Below are 26682 nucleotides of genomic sequence, written 5' to 3'. Positions count from 1 at the left end.
AGTAACTACAATAACTACCGTAAATTTAGAATAATTTAGATAATTTTTTATTCAACTAAAATACTTGCTGAACTTCAATGGTATTGCATGCAAGCAAAATTTGATGAGGCGTGTCAAGATGGCATATAAAAAACAATTTTCCATAAGTTGCACACAAACTGTATTGTACAAATATTTTAGTCACCTGAAGTTGGCTCTACCACATGATACAACCCTTCTAAAAAAAGAATGCCACAAATAAGTGCATAATACGTGGGTTGGAAATTTAATAGTGGCAACTATTAATTTACAAATGATACAAAACAGATACGTCTGTGAAACTTTTACAGTCTTTTGATGTAGTTACCAGCATTGTGTACAACCGATTGCCAGCAATGTCGAAATTGTAGTATTTCGGTAGCAGTGCCTGTTCTGTTGATGGTTGAATGGAGCGATCTATTGCCTGAAGAATCTCTGGAACAGTTAGGAAGCTAAATGTTAGGGTTCAACAAATTCACAGGGGTTAGTAGATGTGTGATGGGTATACTCTAAAAATGATTGCTGTATTTGTATACCTCGCGCTGTGGTCTGTGGAAATTTTGTCAACAGACACAGACAACTTGTACTTAAGTATTGGCCCTACATTTAAATGAAAAAACCACAAATCCTGTATCTTGCACCAAATTTGGAAATCCCGAGTAGATCAAACACAAACCCTGGCAACACTGACTTCTCTTCACCCACTTCCATGCCTAGCCACACTAGTCGACCAGTTTAACACATGACTGCATTTAACACACCATATTTGCAAAACTAATAATGATGCTTCAAGTTCTGTTTCTATTTCATTAATATACGAGCTCGTACAATTCATTTTATGGCATGCTTGAATAATAACCTACTGTAACATATTAAAAAATCAAGCCAGTCAAAAAATACAACTATCCAAATATTCCTTTTTTGTTCTAATTTCAAAATAATGGTTCTTAATTTTAGTCCCTCGTTAGTTTCTTTTACCTTCCTAACAGCATATTCTAAGGCAGCAAAATTAAAGAGCCATGGAGATAATGCATCTCCTCCTTTTAACCCATCATGAATTGTAAATTTGCCAGACACATTAATACCCACACAAATTTTACTTTCTGTTTCACTGGTGCATACTTTTATCATATTAACAAGCTTCTTAGGTATTCCAAACTCAACTAATATATAATTTATCTCTTTTGACCGAATCATATTCTTTTTTGAAATCAATGAATAGCTGATGGACATTTTGAATATATTCCCACTTTTTCTCAAGTGCCTGTCTGATGTAAAAAAGTTGATCTGTTCTTGATCTGTTACGTTTAAATCCACATTCATAATCACCTATCATTTCATTAGCACATGGGGTTACTCTTGCTAAAAGAATTTTAGATAATATTTATATGTTGCTGAGAGTAGAGAAATTCCATGGTAATTATTGCAGTTCATTTTATCACCTTTTTCAAACACAGGAACAATTATGCATTCTTTCCACTGTTGAGGAAAGATACACCCAGGGCTTTTTTTCAGTAGCAGTGCCCATTCGGGCAATATCGAAATAAATGCACAATTGATGGCTGTGTAACTTTATCTCCTCCCCTTAAGGTGCCATTCTTTGGGATGCTACAGGATGTGCACAGGTTAGAGTCCCCTAGGGGAAGCGTAACAAGTTCTCTGAGATTTCGGGCTGTGTATGAGATCATTGGCCACCCACCATCATGAGTAAATTGAGGAGCTACAAATGAGTAGGGAAACCCGGTCATGGAAACCTACAACAACGACTGGGGGTTTGTTGCGCTGACCACATGACACCCACAACTGGTTGGATGATCTCTCACCTCGGGTGAGTGAGTGAGTAGCATCAGGTGGCATGGCCGTATTTAGAGGGGGGGTTTCTAGGGTTCAACCCCCCCCCCCCCCGAAACTTCCGACATGTTGGATTAATGGAAGTTCAGAAACCAAAATTTGTAACAAATTTTCAATTTTTTTTTCGAAACATCACAAAAATACAAGGAGACAATGTTGAAACGATAGAGCTAGAATTTTCATACATTTGGGATTCTGAAAGTTGAGTGAAACAGGATTTATTCTCAGAATCGTAGCCCACCCGCGACCCCACCATTTTCACTTCTGCTGTCATCTTTCCAGTGTTGCTCCTGCGTCACAAGGAATATAGACTGAAGATTCCCTTATGATTGTCCCAAATATTCTCTTTCCAGCTTTTAAATTCCCTGTCCGAAAAAGTCGAAAATCCCCCTTGATAGGAGTTCAAACCTAGGATCTCCAGTTTCTTAGCGCATTACGATCGCGATTGAGGTTACAATCCATGCACCAGACTAAGTTTTTAAAAAGAATAACTGGTTCCACACTTTTCAAAATTCCAAAAATTTAATTTTAAAGTCAAACAACAAAAACTTTATCATTAAAATTTCCATCTAACATTTAAAGCTTTTTCTTGAAGGTATCTAAAGTTTAATGACGAAGTATAATAATTGTGCATTTCAGTACACACTGTATGAAACGTAAAAAAAAAGAAGAAACTTGTGCTGGATATTCACTCATCTGCTGGATTGAGTAAATCCCCTCAAGGATATGACAATAATATACTAATAATTATTATTAGTATTATTATTATGAAATTTTAATTATTATTGTACAATTATTGTTATTATTTCTATTATTCAAATTTCTGGCGACGCCCATGGGAACAATTGTGATTGAACCGCCCCCCCCCCCCAAAAAAAAAAAATTTTCCTGCCTACGGCCATGTCAGGTGGGAATGAGGCTGTTGTGCCATGGGTTATGTAAATATATGGCCAATATTAGGCACATGATGCTTGTGTTTATGTTGACAAAATTTCAGCCACATAGTGTTCTCTATAAGCTCCAATACTAAGTTTTGATTCCCCAAAGAAACATTTTTCTTCCCTGCCAACTGAGTGCATTGTAAAATATTTCACTGTCATCACAATACTGTGGCCTTATGCTGTGTTAGTGTTCATTACCAATGTGATTACACATTCATTGCTTGTAACAGTTACTCAATTTACAATTTTGAGTCTGGACCGTAGTTTCTTTATTGTGTTACTGCTAACATTCAGTGATTACAACAACCAGAACATGGCAATAAAATGTACTGGAAGATTAAACATTATTATTATTAAAAAAAAAGCCACTGAAGTGCAAAACAAGAATTGTGGATCATATTGGTCAATGTATTTCAGTGTGCTCTGTCATTCGTGGAGCACCTCCCTTGTTTAACACACACACCCATACACATGTAAGTGACTGGGTCCATGCCTGCTTCTATATCAGTAATTTTTGGATGGAAGGGAGAATTACTGGTCAAAATTGTAAAGTCAAGTTATATGCTTCGGTCTGGTCGCACGAGTTATTACTAAAAACATGTCTCATATTTCATTTGCACAATAAATATGTAAAATCTCTGTTTGAGAATTGGAAAATTAAATAAAAATGAAGTGCAAAAATTGTGAGTCCTATATTTAAAGTGGTTTGAATTCTCTGATGAGATTTTGGTTATAAACATCACATGAAGGGAGAAGAATGCAGGTTAGTTTCATGAGGTAAAATTATAATGTAAACAATACATAGGAATAAATGTCCCCAAAATGAAACTTGCGAGAATGCACAAGACTACACCAGCAATGCCAGTTATGTGTTCAAAACTACGCACGTAATGCCACAATGTGGTATCTTATCTTGAGTGTGCAGTTTTCCTTATAAGAGTGATATTAACATTTCTGTTGTTTGGCATCGTGATATCTAATCATGCAAGTGTATAACTCCACAGTCAGGCAACCAAAATATTTACATATGCTGTGTAATCTCAAGAAGAGAAGGGGGAGGGGGGGTGGCAGGGGTCATGACCCACTTTTGGGCCCTGTATTACTAAAAAAAAAGTCAAAGGCATGAAAAGATGACAGAATGAGGACTGACTATCAAAATAGTATATGTAACCCCCCTTTTTTTTCGAAAATCCTGGACACGCCACTCTATACATGGATTGATCCCACAAAAAAAAAATACAGCAAATGGCAGGAAATTTCAAAGGACTATAAATTCCGAACTAGAGTTGATATTCCAAAGGAAAAATAAATATATGTTTTCTTATATTTCTCCAAGGATGTCATGTAACAAATTTCATCCTAATCTGACCTGGTGGTGGACACTCCTGGACAATCTTGTATGGTATGATCAGTAACCCTGCAGCACTGGTGACACAATACAGTAAATTATAAGCATCATAACCTACACGAAGTAAGGTCCAATTTTGAACCATTGTACTGCCATGCTCATTTTCAATCCTTGTACTAAAATTTCCTTCACCTACCTTTCTCCACAATCTGCCACTTCGTCTTCCACCTCATCAAGATTCTCTACACTATACTTCATGTCTTTATCTTCACTTAAAATTAATTCACTATTGTCACCGTCCTCAGCTGGCATTTCATTAACAAATTGTCCATGGTCACCTGGATAAAATCCTTCACTTTTTGGAACATTTTCTCCACAAGGAACTTCCTGAGTTTTGTCTTCAAAGTGAATCAAATTATCATCACTCACACTTTCCACTTTACAAACTGAAGTTTCGTTCATGTTCTCAGTACATAGTTTGATGTCAACAGAAGCATCCTGTATGCACTCATTAGATGGTTTGATGTCAACAGAGATATCAACATCGGGAGGCTCCCAGAATGATTCTGTTTCAGTCTTGACACATGACTCATCCGGAAGCCACACATTCTCCACAGATGTTTGTTCACAAACTAATGGATCAGCACTTTCTATTTCAGACTTTATGAGCACTTCCACTGGAGAGAAACCCATATCAGACATCGGAGCAGCCAAATTTTCTTGACTACCATCAGACCAGGATGCAGAAGCTTTCTGAAATACAATTACAAGCAGTGTTGATTAAAATCCTGATCTTTAATTTAAATTACTTTTTTTACTTTTTTCAAAAAAAAATTAATGAGATTTTTTTTATTTAAATCACAGGTAATTAAAAAACACCCCACAAACTTCTGCACACTGTAAGTAAGTCTTAGACTTTCTAAAAAAAGGGGGGGGGGATGTGAGGTTTGATACACCCTAGTGGATACAGGGACAAAGAAAATTGGCAATAACCAGATCTAGCACCTCTTTTGAATGTCAATTGTGGCATGTACTATGCAAAGTCCCCCATTGCATATTGCATCTTGCCATTAAGGCACATTTAGGGGAAGGGGATGTGGGGGATAGAGCTACACATTCTCGATCTTGTTTCACTATAGAGGTGATGTGATCAGCACCATTCTCCATCTGCCTTTACCCCCAGGTACTTATTCATTTCAAACTGGGTGAACCCAAGGTGCTTTATGCACGGACTAGGATGGAAAAATTCTGACCTACGATCACCCACCCGGGGATAGAACCTGGACCTTCCTCATGGCAGTCAGATATCCTACCTAACAGATCACGGCAGCACCAAACATGCACTATGGTTTCTGTAAAAAGACGGATGGGCAGAGACTTGACTAGACAGGCAGAATACTTGAAATAATACAGAAGACAGTCAGCCTGTTCCAATGGAGCAATCTAATATAACAGTGGTATATATTTCTTTGGTTCATTTTGTCCATGCTGTATCGTATCATGCACACTGAACATTTCATGGTGCTCCAAGACAGAAAATGCATAACAGTAATTGCACTTACAGTGCAACTTAGAATAAATATTCCTTATGGGGCAGTAGCTAAAGATGTAAACTAAAGTTAAGGGGGTTTCCAGTGTGTGTGTGTGTGTTTCGATTGCGTTATGTCATTTCATGCCAACTGACTAGATGGTCCCCGCCAGGGAGTCGTAACGTAACGAAATGGAACGGTATTTTCAATTACGGTTTCCGTTACGTTACAACCAGAAACAGAATAACTTTTTTCGTGAACAGAAACGTTACCTCAGGTATATGAACATTACGTTACAGGTGTGCATAACGGTACCGAACCATAACTGATCTCTAAAGGAGTAGGTCTTCACGTGACACTTTAACGTTACATCCATTGCCGGCAACCAGTAACGTTACAGGGTAAGAAAGAGGTTCGTCACGTATTGACTAGTAACTTTAGTGTGTGTGGAAAGTGATAGTAACGTTACAATTAACCAGTAACTTAATTGAGGTCACTACTGAAAAAAACGTTACACTCCTTTTTTCAAAGCAACAACGTTATTTATAGCTGGTATCATACAGACGTTCCGATGTGCAATACCGTGTCCGATGCCGTGTTCCGGAGAGAATAACATAGGTCTCTCGTATAATTGTGCTCGTTACTTTTGTAACGTTACAGTTCTTTTCCTCCACAAAAGTCTGTTTCGAAAAAGTGATACACATATCCGTTACGAATAGCAAATACCGTTATCGAAGGCGTTTTCGAAGAAGTCTCATAATTGTTTGATTTTGATTTGCTGTATTTGACTTCGCTTTTTTTTTGCCACTTTTGGCTAATTCTCGAAGATGGTGATTGGTGATAACAATATGAAATTGATGAATGCACACTCACAAACATCCACGCCCAGGCCGGGATTCGGACCCGGGACCCGTAGCGTTCTCATAATTGTGATCGGCAGCATAGTAACATTACAATATTTTGACACCTTGAAAGTCATTAAGTTATAATACGTATTTTCGTTTTGGATGTCAGTGAAAACATTAAATTGTAAAACAAAACGTTTCATTCGGCGTGACAGAATTCTGGTTATCGGAATTTACTGACTAACTATGTATTTATCACAAATATATTTCTTTTCTGCATACTTAATCACTTTACGTGAATTTGTTCTAATTTGAATATCTATGCAAGATGAATTTTAACATGTGCGTTCACTTTATACAATAGGAAAACAAACGTTTGTTGAAGGAAAACGTTTCTATCTATCTATCTATCTATCTCTCGCTCTCGGTTTACATGTGTTACATCAATTAAAAAAAAATACATTATGTTTTTCGATGAGAATGATTCGTTCTTAGATTAAAATGCTGAAGGACGAAACATAAAGGACCAACCATGGTCGAGCCAAAAAGTCATCCGTGCCACGCGTTCGTCCACATAAGCGAGAGGCAAGCTTTTTCCTATCGGAAGACGAAAAATAATTGCTTGCTGCGCGACCTTGAGAAGGCGAACCGAACTGATAGCAGCAGCACCACGCAAATCGGAAAATCTGAAACTTTGTACACGTGACCTTCGATCACGAAGCATCCGAGTAGACAACGCCCTGAGGCGATATGAAAGGCACTTTTAGCCAGTGGCGGCCGGCGGGTACTGTCAACGTGATCAAGAAATCGAAGAAAAAAAACCTCCGCAATGCCTTGGCCCCCCTCCTTGAGGTTGCCCCACTGGCCAAGATGTATATCCTTGTTTGGTAACGTGGAAAACAGTGTGTTTAAGTAATAACACACTAATACGATTCATCTTCACTCACTAACCTATCTTTAAACACTACAGGACACTTCACTAAAAACACAATTACAAGAGGAAGGGAAAGCAAATCTTCTCACCTTCTCCTCCCCCATGCACACGTATTCCAACTGGACGTTGAAAATATTCTACATTTGATGTAAAAAGAAATTGTCGAAATGCCAAAGGAATTTTTACTTTTATATTTTTAAAAAGTCTGGATGGCCCTCTAGGCGCATCTATCTATTATCAAAATGTTCATTTAACTTCGGAAAAATACTAGGTTCGTTTCTCCAAATGTTGGCAGAAAAGTAGATAGTACCTTTTTCACGAATTACTTCCCCAACGGGTCGTACAAATCCGTCGTATTTAGCGACTTATCTCTGAAGATGGCAACGGTGTCAACACTGAGAAAGTTCCCTCGCTGTGCTAAACGGGCACGGCTGGTGTCTTATGGGCTAACCCCATTGGCTAACACCACCCCCTGCCACCTTCTTCCCGGCTTATGGTGCAAAGGTTACTCGCTGAGACTTCACCAACCCTCTGCACGCGTTTCAACTTGGTTAGGCCAGCTCTTGGGTGGCGCCGACCGCTGCCTCGCCGAGGATACGAAACAGCTGGCGATGCAGTGAGGAGGTTGGGGCGGTTCATATCTAGTCTGTGGTTGGGGCGGTCGTCACGTCAGCTTGACCGATTGAAAGATTCGAATCTCATTGTCTGTAAACTATCAATGTATTAATTTAACAATACTTGGGCTAGGGGCTAGGTATGCATTTCTTCTGAGGGTAGTGCCATGGCACGGCGGCTCTCCCCCTTGAGCCGCCGCTGCTTTTAGCAAGTAGAAAATACGTATAAAGGATGGAATTTGTGTACGAAACAAATGAAACCGCGTTTGCGCAACTGGTCTGTAGCTAGACAGGGCCTTTGGACTCTGAAGTAGGCAACAATTGTATGGAGAGTGATTCTCAAAACTAAGCGAATAAAAGGACAGTACACGTATTTTACAAGGGCCCTCATCTGCTTACAATTTTGAAAATTACTTTCAGTAATTCGTGCCTTTTTGGACAGGAGATGAATTAAACTTTGTGGTGTAGAAACAGACAGAGCGCCTACCACGTTTGAAAGAAGAGCATAGGCAGACATTAAAGTAATTTTCAAGAATGTAAGAACGACAGTCGACATGGACATTGAGCAACGTGTGACTGAGAAATACAATCGGAACAAAGGACAAGATTCTTCAAGAAACAGTAATTTTATAAAACTTCCTATCATTAACTAAGTTCATCCTTTTATCCTCTTTTGTTTCTTCTACTTTTGTATTGTTCTTGTATCGCTTTTCTGCCACTTGTAGATAATCGCGACTATGAACATTAATGATGATCATATTAAATCTATGAAGGGATGGTTACCAAAGAAAACGCTCATGCCCAGGTGTCTACTCGAACTTGAAATGTTTGGTAGAGAGTTTATGAGTGGATCACTCAACGACTTCGGCTTCGAGGATACTGTTTCAGTTGCAACATGCAGTATAATTACGTTTCTACTACTCTCAATTGACCCAAGCATGTGGTATGTGTCCTTCATTTTACTTAAAAAGCCCCCTTGATACATGAGATACTGCAAATAATTTCAGGCATGCCGTCGAATTCACATTGCCTGGCACTTTTTTTAAACTAAGTAATGAAGTGACGTGTATATTCATATTACGACTAGCTCGAACTAAAAACTCTTGTGGAATACTGTGTATATGTTATCCTTGTTGAAGTGAGGAACTTCATATTTTGCTAAGAAAATATGTATGAAAAAATATGTTTGTAGCTACTAGAAGAATTCAAATTATTATGATGGAATTTCAACTTGCGTATACTCTTCATATAACGTGGTATATAGTTATCGCAGACGAGGTCTTGTTTCGCAGTCAATTTATTTTTAGTTGAGGAACTCGAGAGTAAGTTGCAAATATTTAATGACCCACGTTGTGGTGTGCTGTTCGATTAAGCAGAATTGGAGTGAGAGAAATCATTCAACACGTCAATTTGTAACTGTGAATGCAAGTTTTCTTTGATTTAGCGGGAAATCAGTCTGCTATTGTTGTAAGTAATAAATGGAAACATATACATTTTCTGCTCGAGTAGGAATCCACAGGCGTTATCCAATCAATCAGTTTCTGTGTTTGAAACTTCTGTCTAGGAAAGCTACATAAAATTTGCTTTTAATAACAGCAGCTTCAAAATAACCTATCCATTCTTGTCATGCCAAGTAATGTTTGATTTTGATTTGTTATATTTAACTTTGGTTTTCTGCCACTTTTGGCTAATCGCGAAGACGAGGATGGGTGATGAAATTACAAAATTGACGAAAGGACATCACAAAGAAAAATGAAAATGATGCATAGGCTGGGATACGAACTCGGGACCTGTGGCGTCGTATTGCGATGTGCTAACCGCTCCGCCACGGAGGTCTGCAAAGTTGTATTTGACCATTGTACATTGTTAATGAAATAAAAACATTACATATACAGTGGCTCACATTAGTAACCGAAACGTAGCATTTTGTTTCATTTCTTCACAATATTTCACAATTAACAACATGTACATAAATATAATCCATTGTGAAATATTTATACGCATTTATTAAAGCTATATTCCCTGTTACGTTTTTCTTTTTTTGTTTAATTTTGGGTGTTTCAGCACTTAGGCTATTTTGCACCCGCCACGTTATACTGGGTCCAGCCCCTTACCACAACAAATAACATAACTGTAAGGTCGCATAACTGAAATATGAAAATATTCTGACTTAGGTTAAAAGCTGAGGTTGTAAAGGGGCACTCAGCACACATGACAAAAAGCAGGAGAACATACAGAATTATACTGGCCAGTCGCCAGAGACTTGTTAGTCAGCAAAAGGCAGCCCAGGGTGTACTACGTGGAACTGATTTTGACGATTGGGTGTATGTACTGCGTGGAAGGTCACCCCTTACACCCCTGTTACGTTTTCAAATCTGAAATTAGTTATTTATATTTGGGTGTGAAAAAAAAGATCACTTTAATATTCAGACAAATCTTGAAAGCCTTCTGTTACTGTTACATAGTTTTTTACCGGTCAACTACAATGCGGGGAAAGAACAATTCATGCTACTTCCTGACTACATCTGTTATGAGTAACTGCATTGATCCCTGACTGAAGTACGAGAAAAATGGGTAACAAAACAAAAAAACAACATTTGACGAACGACAGCTATTTATATTTGCCGTATCTAACCAAAGGGTGTCGGTACGTGCAAGGAAATTGAAAATGTTAAGTACATGTAAGCGTACCGTGGGTAACGCAATAAAACGTAATGAAAAGCAAAATGAGGTAAATTCCGTATCTCAGAAAATTCAACCAAGATAAATGGGAGAAAGAAATGAAGGAGCTTCGGTATGAAAAATCAAGACCCTTTCCTCACCCCCACCCCCTTCTCAAACCAAGGGCTCTGAAAGCAGCTGTGCAACTTGGAGCAGACATTGGGACTGCTTTACAGACGGGATAAAATGAAATGTACTTCCGTTTTCCTACCAACTCAGAAGCGAGTTGGAAACTCTTCATTGCTCCTGTATAGATAAGAAAGTGGGGGAGGGCAGTAGCAGACAAGGCCACCACGGAAACTTGTTTCCAGCAAGCTTTATGTTGGAGTCTTGGCAGTTTGTGGAAGGATTTTGTGTTCTGCCTTCCCCCCCTCCTCTCTCTCTTTGGATTGAAAAACAGGGTGCGACGATTATGCGATGAAATACGGTAATATATAACGATAAAGCTTTATTTGATTGAAGATGATGATAATAATAATAATAATAATAATAACCCGTGACGCAGGCACGTATCCAGGAATTCCTTTCGGGGGGGGCTCAACACCATTTTTTTAAGGGGTATAGTAAGAACCTCACAATTGTATGTTCAAGACCAGTGGCGGCAATTGGGTTCCAAAACGGGGGGGGGGGGAGGTGCGGAGGGCGTTGCAAAGAAAGTTTACTTTCTCTTGGTAGACAAGGCTTAACATTAAGAGGCCATAATGTTGAGGCAAGGAAATGGGGAGCAACTATCCCTTAAATCGTCGCCACTGCAAGGCTGTCATTTTAATCAGTTCGTGAAATCGGAACATTTTTTACCACTCGACTTCTCTATTTCCATGCATTAACATAATTTGCCGGAAGCATCTCAGTAGGTGTGTTTGTCCATTTCTTCCCATCAGGAATCAAAACATCTACGGTGTCTTTTAGTGTTTTTACGAAGCTGTTACACATGCATGGGATGGACAATCCAGTCGACAACGCGAGATTCAAATTGTGGGCTGCGAACTGGACGCAGACAGCTCTCGAATATTTCTCTCTGATTCACCTGAACACCACTAACCCATCTCCCTTCAGAAAATCCTGGGCACGCCTCTCTTTATCTCGGACACATTTTTTTTTAAATCAACTCACCAGAAGTTTTTATCATTCCGTATTGGAGATTGAAGTAAGATGCGTTCTTTCTGTAGGTTTGGATATGATCCTTTAGGGTGCTGTCGTCTGCTTGCCTTCACACCTAACCTTAACAACGCCCTAATTTTCCATCCTTGTGACTTGGATTTTCAAGACTTAGGAAGGTTTCAGACCGAAGGGACACGCGATACATGTCGATTGGAATGGGCCAATCAACAGCAACGTTTCATACAGTAGCAACACAAAAGGCAGCACAAACCTAATCTTCAGGCTACACGGTGTGAAATCTCCCTTATTATGCCACTGTCATTGTCACCTTGAAGTAGTAGCTCTTGTTGACCACAGAAAAAATTCTCCTCAACCGTTGGGAATACTCCTCAGTTTTTTTCTCTCTGCTATATTTTCGTGCTTCTTCACTATAGCTACAGGCAACACCTTACGATTTGATATACACAGGACATGTACTATGTAGAGATTTTAACGAAAAATCGGTTGAAGTCAAGAATGGCTAGGTGACTCTGACTCAGTTGGTAGAGCCCTGATTTGGGTCCTGGTAGAGCCTGCTATTTCCGCCTAAAATGTCTACATATGCAACATCTTCCTGCTTTCTTTTCTCGACATTCATAAAATTTTCGACTGTCTATTTATGGTAGTTAAATGTTTGAATGTGTTTCGAACCCAGTAGGCTTAAACAAAAGTATTTCTTTATACCATGAAATTCTCGGACTGCATATACGAAATTTAGTTCTGGCAAAACTAAATCATCACTGAAAACTTTGATTTTCAGCTGATCCATGCAGCTTAATTCTGTTTTAATAAACCATTCCAATATCCGGTACTGCTGAAATATTCACTTTAGAGATAGAGAGAGAGGCAGAGGGGCAGAGGCAGGCCTTGATCTCTTCGGCCCTCGAACCGAACTAGCAGTACACTGATGTCCCGGAAGTTCTGCTGTCGTCCATGTCTTCATTTTTGAATCACTATATCTTATAAAGCAATCAGAGGACGCTGACTGATCTGATCACCAATCGACTGTATGAATTGTCACACTTACCTCTGAAATCTCATTGACCGATTCTTTGTACAGATGAACCGAAAAATTGAATCCGCGTAATTATATCCTCATTATATTCTAGAACGTTCCGCAGATAAAGCGATTCGTTAATATTGCCAGTAGTTGACTCCTTCTCTCATTCAAGAACGTACCCTCTCCCGCCTTCCAGAGATTAGAAATTACAACGAATCGCCCTACGTGTGGCGCTACCTTTGTTGTGCAGCTTCCAAATGCTGACAAGTTTCTACATAGTGCTCAAGTGCGCTGCGACAACACCGAAAGCGCAAGAAAAGTTTACGTGCAATATTATCAACAACAGGGTTATAGAACATCTCCGTCTTGCCTCGATAATTGTCTATCTCCTTAAATCATCGTCACATTATTCAAAAAGCCAAAAACCTAATTTTATCTAGTGTAAAATAAAATATTTCCTGGGGGGGGGGGTTTGCTCGAGCACCTCAACCCCACCTCGGATACGTGTTATTAACAATAACAGGATTATAGAACATTCTCCGTCTTTCCTCTATAATTATTTCTCCCAAATTATCATCACATTATTCAAGAAGCCAAAATCCTAATTTTATCTAGTGTAAACAGAAAAGGCCTCCCCGATGGCGCAGCGGTAGCGTCGCAGCCTTGTAATCAAGGGCTCCCGGGTTCGATACCCGGTGGAGGCACAAGTGGTACGGATCCCACTTTAAACTGTAGGTCCAGTCCCGATTAGCCTTACTGTGCATAAAGCGGACTTAAAACACTAACTCAAGTCAACTCAACTGTAAACAGAAAAAATCCTGAAGGGGGGCTCGAGCCTCCTGATTCCCACCTTGGATACGTGCTATTGACAATAATAAGTTTATAGAACACTCTTCGTTTTGTCTCGATAATTATTTATCTCAGATTTATAAATTTATTATCTTCACATTATTCAAGAAGCCAAAATCCTAATTTTATCTAACGTAAACTGAAACATTTCCTGGGGAGAGGGTCGAGCCCCCTGTGCCTCATCTTGGATACGTGCTATTATCAATAACACGGTTACAGAACATTCTCCGTCTTGCCTCGATAATTATTTCTCTCCTTAAATTATTGTCACATTATTTTATTTCACACCACAAGAAACAAAAAACTCATTTTATCTAGTGTAAACCTAAAACTTTCGGGGGGGGGCTCGAGCCCCCTAAGCCCCCCTCTGGATACGTGCCTGCCGTGACGCAACGGTCCGTGAGGGCCACGTCCTACCAACCGACTGCCGGCTTCACTTCCACCTGCCGAGGTTGGAATTATGGGGTGACGCGTGGTTAACAAGACAAGTCTTCAGCTAATCTGTGGTCTTCAGTCTTTGCAGGTTTCCATGGCCGCGTCACGCTACTAATTTGTAGCTCCTCAATTTCCTCACGACGGTGGATGGCCACCAACCCCATACACAGGCCGAAATCTCAGAACCAGGGGTTCCGGGTTCGAATCCTGGCCTGGCCATGAATGTTTGATCTTTGCAAATTAGCCAAAAGTGGCACAAAAAGCGAAGTATAATAAAAGAAAATCAATCAATAAATTGTTTATTGTTGGTTGACGTGAATTGTTAATATGCCTAAACTATTAAAATACTCTAATAGCAGGTTTTCTGTTGCAAATTATTATTTGAATTTTGAGGGCATCCATGACGAAGTGCTTTGCATACTGCTCTATGAAACCGGAGACCCTATGATCGATTGATTGATTGATTTGCTTTATTTTAATTCGCTTCTTGTGCCACTTTTGGCTAAACGCGACGATGAGGATGGTCGATGAAATGATGAAATTAATGAAGGGACACTCACAATGAACACCGAATGAACACAATGCCAAAGCCGGTGTTTAAGCAAGCTGTGCTAACCACTCTACCACGGAGGCCGGAATCCTTCTTAATGTATAGGAGAAATCGTTCTTTGACATCGAACTAAGAACAGTTAATATGCGTCACCTCGGAGTTATTATATTTTAAATTTCGAACAATCAATTGAGATTTATTCTTCACCATTATTTTGTCCACATCAAAACTTCCACACAATAAGATCAATTACACTAAGGACAACAGCATTAGAGTCTATGCTTTAAGGAATGATTAAGCACACAACGATGACGGAAAATAATTCACATGATTAAAGTGATGCATTACATCAGTGAAACATAAATTTTCGGTCATGAAGAAAGATTGAAAAACGCAGGGACACAATAATCGATGTGTTTATTTATTTTATTTCGCTTTTCTTCCACTTTTGGGTAATCACAAAGATAAGTATGAAAGGTGTGTTAAGATGAAATTTGTGAAAGGACAACTACAAACGTAAATGGATAGGACACAGTCCAAACCCCACAGACGATTATACTGACCTTATGTCATGACGCCAGATCCTCGTTAGTGTGCAAAATGCACTCCATGGTCACAATGACGTAAGCATTCGTAGAATTGATTTGTATATCATTCTTTCTTTTTTTCAGAAAAACGCGAGCTAAACTATTGCGCGTTCTGTGATATGTTCATTACTTCTCAGGAACACTCGCGGCCTTCAACCAGTTTTATCCTTAAACAAAATTGCGGGTTAGGATGTTAACAGATACTTCAAAGACAATATCCAAAAAATTACTTGTCACATACGCAGAATGTAAAACATTTTTATTTTCTCGTTTCTTCTACATCCTTGGGGAGTAAAGACGGCTGGAGCGTGGTGCTGGTCATATGACCTCCAAAATGTCCGAACTCGAGAATATGCGACACCCTACTGCCACAAACCCTTAAATGTGCCTTCATGGCACGGTTCTATACGCACGACGAACTTTACCTTACCTTTACTACTACTAAGTACTCATGCCCGGAATTTTTGTATTTTTGATCCCTCATTATGTCTCCATTGCTAACCTGTTTCATTTCCAGTCATGACAGCAATTAGTCGATGCAATAAAAATACGTCAAACTTAAAATGAAACAGGTGTCGGCGCGCGCACACACACACACACACACACAAACACAAACTCAAGGAGAGAGAGAAAGGCGGGGTTGGGGTGGGGGAGGAACACAAAATCCTTCCACAAACTGCCAAGACTCCAACAAGACGCTTTGCCGGAAACAAGTTTGCGTGCTGGCCTTGTCTGCTATTGCCCTCCCCAGTGGCGTGCCCAGGGGGGGGGTTGGTGGGGGTTAAAACCCCCCCCATTGGTTTAGTTATTTAAAAAAAAATTCAAAGCAAAAATGAAATAAATCGACAATATTGTAAGATGTTTACATTTGGCAATGAGAAATGTATTTGCTTCTTCAATTACTTTTGATATTATTGGAGTTGAGTGACAGCAATGCACAGGCATTCATTCATTCCTTAGCACGGAAAAGGAAAGATAATTTCCTTCTCAGTATGGTCAAGAAAAGAACCGTATCCCTTGGAATGGGAACTGAAGGAATCCCTCCTCCCCTTTCTTTCACCCACGATGACCGACCCTCTTAGGAGAATGACCCTCCCTTTCCTGTTACGACAGTGCTGCTAACTTCCCTTTTCTTTCTTTTCCCTTCTTATAGCATTTATGCCAGCAGAGCAAAGTTCTGTGAGATTTCAATCACTACAATTAGTAGGCTAAGTAAGTGAAAATCTTATCTCGCACCTGGATGCATATTTATTTCAAAATATCAATAATAATAATAATAATTGTTGCAGGCAGTAGCGAAGCATGGTCTTACGAAGGAGGCAAGCGATGTTTGTTTTGTACAATAGCATGCCGGGAGGAAGGGAGGGGGTTAGGGATAAGTTATGTAGCCCAATTGGCCCAGTCAGTTTTATGAACAAAATAAAAGCAATTAATTTGCCAAAATATTGTACGATTTACTCTTGTGCTCTTTACAAATTAGATACTTTTTTTCTCAACCAATTTCCAGCCTTCAGTTTATAGAATTTTCTTGTAAAATTTGTGAAAGATCTCACTTGAATTTGAGCGTAAATAATTTAGCAGTTGCCAACACTAGTGACTTAATGGTTGCTGTCAACACTGGTGACGTAATTTGAGCTGGACCAAGCTGGATGCAGGGTAGGCTACAGACGTTCCAGTTCCCAGAAACACAAACACTCGCCCGGTATCTTTGCCCAAAGTCCTGGTGTCCACTGGGGTTGTAGCGAGTTGCAGTCTGCAAGGTAGCAAGCAAGTCGAAGTGGTTGTGTTGTGTGTTATGTTTCTGCGTGTGTGATAGATTTTTGACGTGGAGCTAAAGATGGATAGAGAAAAGAGGAAAAATACATTATTAGATTATTTCCAAAAGAAACAAAAAATGGAAGTTGAAGCTTCACCTTCCACAAATATAACCTCAGAAAAGGTCCATTTAAGTTCAGAGGAATCCCATCCTAATTGCGAGAGTGAAACGTGGGAACTTTCAAATTCTGGTATTCAACAAGAAGGCATAACAGAAGATATTGGAAACCTTGTTGCAAAATTATCTCAAGGAACTGTCGAGGTAAGTGACGTTCATTATTTGATAGCAGATATATCCATAGTTGGATTTAAAATTGTTTTTTTTGGGAGGGCACAGCATGTGCTGTAAGCATACAATCGTGTGTGTGCAGGGGAGGGGTGTGCTTGCGTGTGTATGTTTGGAAGACGTGTGTAGGATGTCGCCTTATATCATGAATAAACTTTCACAGGGCGAGAGAACATGAAGATGAACAACTTTCCTCAATGACATTTTGCTCATTTCAGGGGCCTCACCGAAGGTAGTGTAACCAAAGAGGTCCTGGGTTTGACCCCCTGTGAAGGTACATTGCACAGTGGTACGTACTCCGATTTAAACTTTAAGTCCAGTCCCGATTAACGTATCGGAGTATAAAATGGACTTTAAAACAATTTTATATTTGTTTTGTTCACGAACCCTCGTAAAAACGATATTACCTATCCTATAGATCCACCAAGGCATTTGAAACCCTGGCGTCGGAGCAGTGGCACTAGTGTCGCTAGTTAAAGCCACGGGGAAGCCTGTAGTTCACTTATTTTCCGAGGTCGCAGATAGCTTGGTGCTACTATATATGTATGCAACCACATTATGAAATCACGGTGGCCATGGACAGTTTTATTATTTTGTGGGAAAGGGATAACATTTGTATTTCGACACGGGATAGACTAGGCATCCTATGAACTGTAAATATTCCTTACAAATCTTCTGAATATTTCTACTGTAAATATTCCTTACAAATCTTCTGAATATTTCTCTTCTACAAACGCAACAAATACAATAAGTAATATGTGTGTGTGCAGTAATAAATACATTTTCTGAAGGCACCTATTCTGGCATCAGTGGTCAAAGTGGGGGATGCTGCCCTCCCAGTAAAGAAAGTTTCACAAAGCATACCTCCAATTAGGATAATTTGCCTCCATGTTGATCCATACGAGGATATACCCCCTCGTATCTCCAAACTCGATCAAACATCCCCCCCCCCCTTTCCGGCTAGAAATTTCCATTTCGAGCATTGTCTGGCAAGGGTGACAAGAGCCCACACAGATCATGCGGTGCGGTACTGGACTTCGGAGGGAGGGGGGGGAGTGGCCCCTTCAACAGTTGGTTTCGCAGTTCCATAACGTTAACAACATACATAATTCCTCTCCATAGACCTACGTAATATGAAAATGAATATGACACATTACTGACACTGTAGTAGAAATTGTTAATTACTGAAGGGGTTCGTATTTGTTTGTCGACTGTCAAACAAATGTTTTGAACAATAAAATAATAATACGCTAAAAATGTACACAATATTTAGCAAAATAATCTCCACAACAAGTACAATGTTGATTGAATTGGTGTTTTAAGTCCAATTTATGCACAGTAAGGCTAATCGTGACAGGACCTAAAGTTTAAAGTGGGATCCGAACCACTATGAGCCTCCATCGCGTATCGAACCCAAGACCCCTTGATTACAAGGCGACGACGCTCCCACTGCACCATTGGGGAGGCCCAACAAGTACAATGTCTACAGTGGTGGAAGAGTCTTCCTTCAAAGTAGGCTAAATAGAATGTAGATTCAGAGACAAATATTTTAGCAAAGAAAAAAGTGTACCTTACGATTTTTATAGTATTCATCACAGTGTAGGTAAGCGAAAAGTAACCATATTATTATTAATCCGTTTATTGAATTTTTCTTGCATATCAATGATGCTGCTGAATTCAGGTTAGATTTATTTATGTTCAGCTTAGTAGAAACTGCATACAAAAATTGAGACTAAGCCCCGCGACAGGTTAACCTTGCAGCAACTTTTCGCATATATAGACTCAAACGTGCGCGCAGAAAATAGTTCCGCTGCAATACTGCGGATTTTCTCACTGTCTGTGATATGAACAGCTCAGCGGTTAAGGTAAGACTGGCACGGGGATGCTGAGTGCCTCTATAGAGTGGATTGATACATAAAACCTGCTGCAAACTTAACCTGTCGCGGGGCTTAGATTTATATAGGGTCTCCTTAATCCGTCTTGCTAGTATCACTTACTTCATCTTCAAATACCGGATAGAAAAGCAAGGTTCGGTGTGGGGGTGAGGAATATTGGTATCGGTGTCACTGCTTCTGTTAGTTGGTGTTAACCCTTTTTGTATATTAACATTATCGACCTGTAAACACGATTTCAGGGGGATTCCTTTCCCGTGGGGGCACATTTTAGTTCAATTAGATCCAGTACAGATTATACTATTTGCACTCAATTTTTCTTTGTGTTCTTCCATAGTCTGGAAAATACATTATTGTAGGATTCTATTTGAGGATGTTCCGCGAAGTATTTTTTTTTTTGTGTGTGTGTGTGTGTGTGTGGGGGGGGGGGGGTATTAGGATGTATTTCCTTTTCATAATAACTAGTCATAGATGTTGGGCGATGGGCGCGTTCTCCTGTACCTCCGCTAAATCCGCCAATGGATCTGTCTGTCCTTCTGCCAGAGGTTTCCTTTTCTACGGAGGGGCAAGCAAGATATTCTTCCAGGGGCTAAACGACAAGATTACCCCGATAATAGTGTTGCCCCCCCTCAAAAAACACCACTTGAATTTGAAATTATCGCGTTCCCGCAGCCCCATTACAATAATTAATATAAATTACTGTGGCAAATCAAATTATACGAGTGAAATAATTACTTTTAGGTTGACATTCGTTTTCTTACGGGGGAGTGTGGCCATCCTTGCCCCGCCTTTCAGTTGTCCATACCACTATATTGTTATTCTTTCACCTAGAAATTTGGTGTAGAGGAATCTTATTGCCGTTAATAAACAATATTATACTCTTAAAAAAAATTAACTATTTTCAAGTCGATGAAAGTTCAAAGCAACTACGGGGAAATATAGTGAATTATTTCCTATGGAATTGAATTGTCCCGCTTCGTTCTCTGGCAAATTCCTTGTTATTAACAGTCCACATACCTTATTCGTCATTTATGCTATCTCTGTGTTCCTACATTAGAAAATTAAAACAGTGAGATGAAATTAAGTTTTTCTTACCCGACTGAGAAGCCGCGGTAGTTCAGTCGTTAGGGCATCTGACTACCATGCTAGAAACCCGGGTTTGATCCCCGGCAGAGGGAACCGGGATTTTTTCCAACTGTTCAAGTGGCTCCGGCGCCCACCCAGCGTCGTATAAAGTGGGTACATGGAGGAAACTCTGGGGGGCCAGGAGCGTGGTGCTGATCACATCACCCCCATCTTCGGCCGTGATCAAGAAAATGTGGCGCCCTAACTCTACACCCCCTATGCGCCTTCATGTCGTGGTGCAAAACACAGGGGAGCACTTACACGCTTTCCCGACTGAACTTTCATCAAGGCTTTTGCAACCCTCCTCCCCCCCCCCCCAATCAGAGGGTATGCGCACGCCTATGGCCATGAGCTTGTTTGGTGCATTGTTTCAATTATTTAAACTATCATTACGTAAATCAAAGAGAAACATGCTGATGGGCAATCTGCTTTGTAATACTTATGCATTCCACTATCAAGGATAAAATTACTGTGTAATAAATATTTCAACCCAGCATCAATTCACTGCCGTGAGGGACAACATTCTGGCTCTGTCCGAAAAGTACAAAGTACAGACTTCAAGTATGGTCTTGACGAAAGTGACGTCACCTAGTACAGTTCGAAAGTACCAAGTACAGAAGTACACAAGTGCACAGCTTGCAGCACAGATCGTTGCTGACTAGGTCACGTGATTTCCGCACTCTGTTCTTCATTTGTTTAAAATCACAAGTTAAATATACGTTATGGGTCACCAAGTTGTTGGTTAAAGGTATTCTAATGTGTGGATATATATGTGTACGAACATTTGAAAATGGTATGTTATTTCTATGGTCAAAAACAAGTGATTAAAATTCGGGGAAAACAACAAGTTCTCAGATTTATCTACTGATCATATTAGGCGCTGCATTCGAAGTGCAAAGACTTTCTCTTCCAGTCCACCACAGTGCAAGACCATTCTGGGAAGATGCTTGCTTCAAGTACAGTCTTGCACCTTTCGGACACGACCTCTATATTACTGAAAAAAAAGAGAAACAAATTTAAAGAGTCAAGATCATAAAACGAAATTTGTGTTCAAGAATTATATATTAGAATATTAGGAAAGTTGTCAAAGAGCATTAAATAGGAATTTATGTGCAATTTTCTAGAAGATTCATTCTCCATATAAGATTTGACTTTTGTTATTTAGTGTCACTTTTCTGCCACTTTTGGCTGACCGCGATGATGTGAAAACTGATGAAGAGACGCTCCATGCCCAGACCTGGTTTCGAACCCGGGACCCCTGGCGTCATAGCGTGCTGTGCTAACCGCTCCCGCACCGAGGTCAACTCCCGATATACGATCTTCGATTTCATATGATTTGTTGGTTTCAAGTACACTTTATGCATATATAGGCTAATCGGGACTGGACCTACAGTTTAAACCTGTCCATGTGCCAAGACCTGGTATCGAACCCGTGATACCTTGATTACAAGACGCCGACGTTACCAATACGCCATCGGGAAGGCCATGTGATCTTTACAGTTTTAAACTTACCCTGTCTGTCATTTTGATCAAGAATCTGTAAACAGTGAAAGATCGATATAACAGTTTCTTATTAATTTGCAAATATTATTACAATACTTTTTTTCGATTTCAGTATATACGAAATACGTACATACATCGTTTGAAGTGGATTTTTTTAAGTGGGGAATGCCCGAACTTTGGGGATAACTGGGGGGATACTTGCGTGGTATAACCTGGTGAGAATGAAACATGTGAGGAGGGAGCTGCTTTACAAAAGATTTCCTAGCTGGGTGATAGTTTTCACATCATCATAATTTTCATATTCAACTAATTTACTGAGGTAAGCTTTTCTTTTGTTACAGCTGAATCCAAAGACAAGAATCTGCATTATTCAGGGACTATGGGTGCCGCCTGTATCCTTTCAGTTTCCAGCCACAGGAAAACGAAACTTAAAGTTCCAGTATAAATGGCTCGGGCGTTGGGAGTGGCTGGCTTATTCAAAAGCTGAAAATGGTGCATTTTGTAAGTACTGTGTGGTATTCAGTGGTGAAGGTGCTGGTCGCGGATGCCAACCTCTTGGCAAACTTGTCAAGACTAAATTTGACAATTGGAAAGATGCAGTGGAGGAGTTCCAAAAACATACTAACGCATCATATCACAAGTTTTCTACTTTGAAGGCAGCTGAGTTGCAGGCGGTTATCGACAGAAAACAGGAATCAATTGATGTAAGAATTGACACAGAATTGAAGAGACAAATTGAGGAAAATAGGTCTCGTGTAGCTCCTGTAATAGAAACTATTATACTGTGTGGTCGACAGGGCTTACCTTTAAGAGGCCATAGAGATTCTGGACTAATTAATCTGGAAACTGAGCCAACTGAAAATGAAGGGAATTTTCGTGCTTTGTTACGATTCCGAGCAAGGAGTGGCGACAATCTTCTGAAGAGCCATCTTCAACATTCAGCAAAAAATGCGACGTACATTAGTGCTAAGATACACAATGAAATTGTTTCTGCGTGCAATCAATTAATTTTGAGACAACTAGTAAACAAAGTTAATAGTGCTAGAGGATTTAGTATACTTGCTGATGAAACTACTGACATCGGAGGTATTGAACAATTTTCTTTATGTGTGCGTTATGTTCACATGGAGACGGGGAAAGCAACTATATGCGAGGACTTCCTCCAGTTTGTACCTGTGAATGATTTATCAGGCAAAGGTTTGGCTTCAACAATATTAAACAGTCTTGGCGATTTTGGTGTAGACTTAGCCTATGTTCGCGGACAAGGATATGATGGTGCTGCTGCAATGAGTGGCCGCTTCAATGGTGTCCAAGCACATATATCTGCTCAATACCCATTAGCTATATATGTCCATTGTACCTCTCATAGCTTAAATTTAGCTATCAGTGATGCCTGCAGTGTTGCGCCAATAAGAAATGCTATGGGTACAATGGGCAACGTGTGTAACTTTTTTGCTGCTTCACCAAAAAGACAGAATTTATTAATGACGACTGTTGAGAAAGTACTACCTGGTGGATCAAGAAAGCGTCTGAAACAACTGTGTCCAACAAGATGGGTTCAGAGGCATGATGCTGTGGTTGTATTTGTGGAACTGTTGCCAGCCATCTTCGAATCTTTAGAAGAAATATCGGCATTGCCAGATAGGGATGCAGCTACTTCGGCCAATCAGTTGCTGTGCTCCATTGAACAGACACAATTTTTGGTCGCATTGCTGTGTCTAAATACAGTGTTCTCTATCAGTCTCCCTCTCAGTCGTTTTCTGCAGTCGCAAAATATGGATTTGGCGAATGCAATGACATTTGCAGAATTCGTAGAAAGTGAAGTGGAAGAGCTCAGATCAAATGCAAATGCAAAATTTGGTGAGATATTTGAAACTCTCCAGGAAATATGTAACAAACGAGGCTTGGTAGTCAGCATTCCTCGTCGTGGTGGTCAACAGAAACACAGATGCAATATTCCTGCAGATTCACCAGAAGATTATTTCAGGTCTGCAATTTTCATTCCATTTCTTGACTCCTTCCTGCTTCAGTTGCGTGAACGTCTTGTTGGACAAAAAGAGCTACTGAGTAGTTTCAAGTGCTTGTTTCCGAACTCTGTGGAATGTCAGGAAATTGAGAAGAGAATGAATGAGATGAAACATTTGGTAAAAATGTATAGCTCCGTATTGCAGTGTAATGAGATGACCGCTACAAGTGAAATGAAACTGTGGTATCGTCATCTTGCAGCAATGGAAAAACGTCCAGTAAATGCTCTTGAAGCAATTGATATGTGCAGTGAAGTGATATTTCCCTGTGTAAACACACTTTTGCGCATATTATGTACAATCCCGGTAACAACAGCATCAAATGAGAGATCATTCTCAACGTTGAGGCGGTTGAAGACCTATCTTCGAAATACCATTTGCGAAGATAGATTAAATGGGTTAGCTGCTCTGAACATTCACCGGGGTATAAAAGTTACTTGTGACGACATATTGTCAGAACTCACACAGAAACCTCGACGCCTAAATTTCAGAATTTAAATTGTTGAACTGTGGTACCTTATTTATTACAGTCTTTAAGACATCAGGTAGTCTCAATATCTTTAATGTTGTTACAATGTTGAGGGTACATATTTTTTGTTTTAAAATTGTATTTGAGCAATTAAATATAAAATATTAATAATTGAAAATATCCAAGCAGGTGCTTTTATATGGTGTTTTTCTTCTTATCACAAGTGTGACTTAAAAAATAAAACATGAAGCATCCATGGCAAATATATTCATTGCGTTCATTGAGGTAAAAACAAAGTATTTTAATTATTAAATTTATTACAATAATTATTTTTATCAAATGAGCTTTTAAAACTAAAATTTAAGTCATATTAATAATAAGTGCATATCATTGCCAGATAAAGATGACCTGTGAACTGGAAAATGTGTTGGATTCATAACCCCCCCCTTACGAAAATCCTGGGCACGCGCCTGGCCCTCCCCCACTTTCTTATCTATACAGGAGCAATGAAGAGTTTCCAACTCGCTTCTGAGTTGGTAGGAAAACGGAAGTACATTTCATTTTATCCCGTCTGTACATCCGAAATGGTAATCTGGCGGTTAAGAAAGCAACGATGAGTATGAGCGACGAAATGGTGAAACTGATGAAGGGACAATCACAAAGAACACTCCTGCACAGGTCGGGATTCGAAACCGGAACCCCTGGCGTCGTAGCGTGCTGTGCCACTCTACCACGTAATATTTTTTATGTACTCATTTTTAGCTACTTCCTTTGTTCCTTATTTTATTAAGTGTATCCGAATATTAATGTTGCTGCTATGTAAAGTCCAACGTTCATAATTTAATATCTGACTAAATTGTATTTTTTCAAAATTGTTCCACTTTGTATCACACATCTACGATACCGAAGATATTTTTTTAAAAAAAATTCTAACGTTCCTTCATTTAAAATGTGTCTGACATGCCTTAAAATGAAAACGTCTTATCTGGCCAAATATTCGAGAGTCTACCTATTTAGCGAAGCGTTTTTCTGTTGTTTGCGACGTGAACAACGTAACGTCTCGAAGGTAGTGAAGTATAAAGACATTTGTAGACATGTGAGCACTTTTGTTATCATATTCACTGATTGTAAATGTCAAATGATGGGGAATTGCAGAATTACGCCTGTTTCTTTGATGGAATTCTAAGTGAAAAAGAAGAGAGGAAATGGAGATATTAATACTAACATTTATTGAACGTTTTATCCTGGATGCGAACCCGGCTTCTTAAAGGTAAGTGATCTCACTTTGTATTTGTTGAATATGTATTTAGTGTACACATTTGTGCCTAATAAAGAAGTCCAAGAAAAATGTATTTTTTAGCTAATACGTTTTAGAATTATTATTTTTTTAAGTATTTGTAGGTGTGTTTTACAACAAAAGAGCATTTCGGTATCAAAGCAGAGGGACACAAGAAAGAAAATGCAAGGGCATTAAATGAAAACTCCTTAACTTCATTAGGGGTAACATCTGAAATAAATAAATCAATAAATAAATCTAAGCGTACATATGGTGAGACATGAATCCATAGGGACAAAAGTATATTTTTGGTGAAATGGATTAGAATCACTGCGTGCACCCTAGAAAGTTTGATAAAACACCTCAAGTGTTTTTCTTAAGAGAAGTGTAATACTACCAAATAGGACCTCTGGCAAGAAATCGCTAATAGGCGGTGTGTGCCAAACAAAGAAGACGACGACAACCTATCTCCAGTTCTCAAGGGCATTTAGTGGAATGAGTGATTATAAAGTTTTATTTTGGATTTGTTCAGTAATATGGTGCAGGCGATAATCGTTCAGGTGTGTATATGTATATGATTAATTGAATTAGGTTATTTTACTTACCTTTTTGTCATTTTAGTATATATATATACTAAAGCAAGATATATATATATATATATATATATATATATATATATATATCTTGCTTTAACCCACGGAAATAACTATTTCTGCTTCTGCATTTTTCAGCAGTGTACAAATACGCCACAAGCTGCTTCTACATGGAGCCAATCAGATTCGCAGTGTTCGATTTAAGGGAGGGGTAGGAGGTTAGAACTACATTTTACAGCGGAGGTAGATGAAGAAATTGGGATCCTTAAAACTAGCGTGAATGGGAATCTCGGTCTTTTACGATTGGTTACAATGGAAGGAGAAGGTTCTTCGCTAT

The 26682-nt window shown here is 39.4% G+C and overlaps 1 protein-coding gene across 1 annotated transcript in view; it reads right to left on the bottom strand.

Annotated features, from left to right (window-relative positions):
- Positions 1-26682, bottom strand: part of LOC145999197 (uncharacterized) — a 114900-nt gene that overhangs the window by 70190 nt on the left and 18028 nt on the right. Inside the window, exon 2 of the mRNA XM_083136128.1 lies at positions 4355-4911. Within this exon, the coding sequence (XP_082992254.1) occupies positions 4355-4911 (557 nt within the window). The remainder of the gene's footprint in view (positions 1-4354; positions 4912-26682) is intronic.

This window comes from Lepisma saccharinum, chromosome 15 (genome assembly GCF_977018435.1).
Source record: "Lepisma saccharinum chromosome 15, izLepSacc3.1, whole genome shotgun sequence".
Lineage (NCBI taxonomy): Eukaryota > Metazoa > Arthropoda > Insecta > Zygentoma > Lepismatidae > Lepisma > Lepisma saccharinum.
The sequence above is the reverse complement of the archived record's forward strand: the minus strand, read 5'-3'. Positions and strand labels throughout refer to the sequence as shown.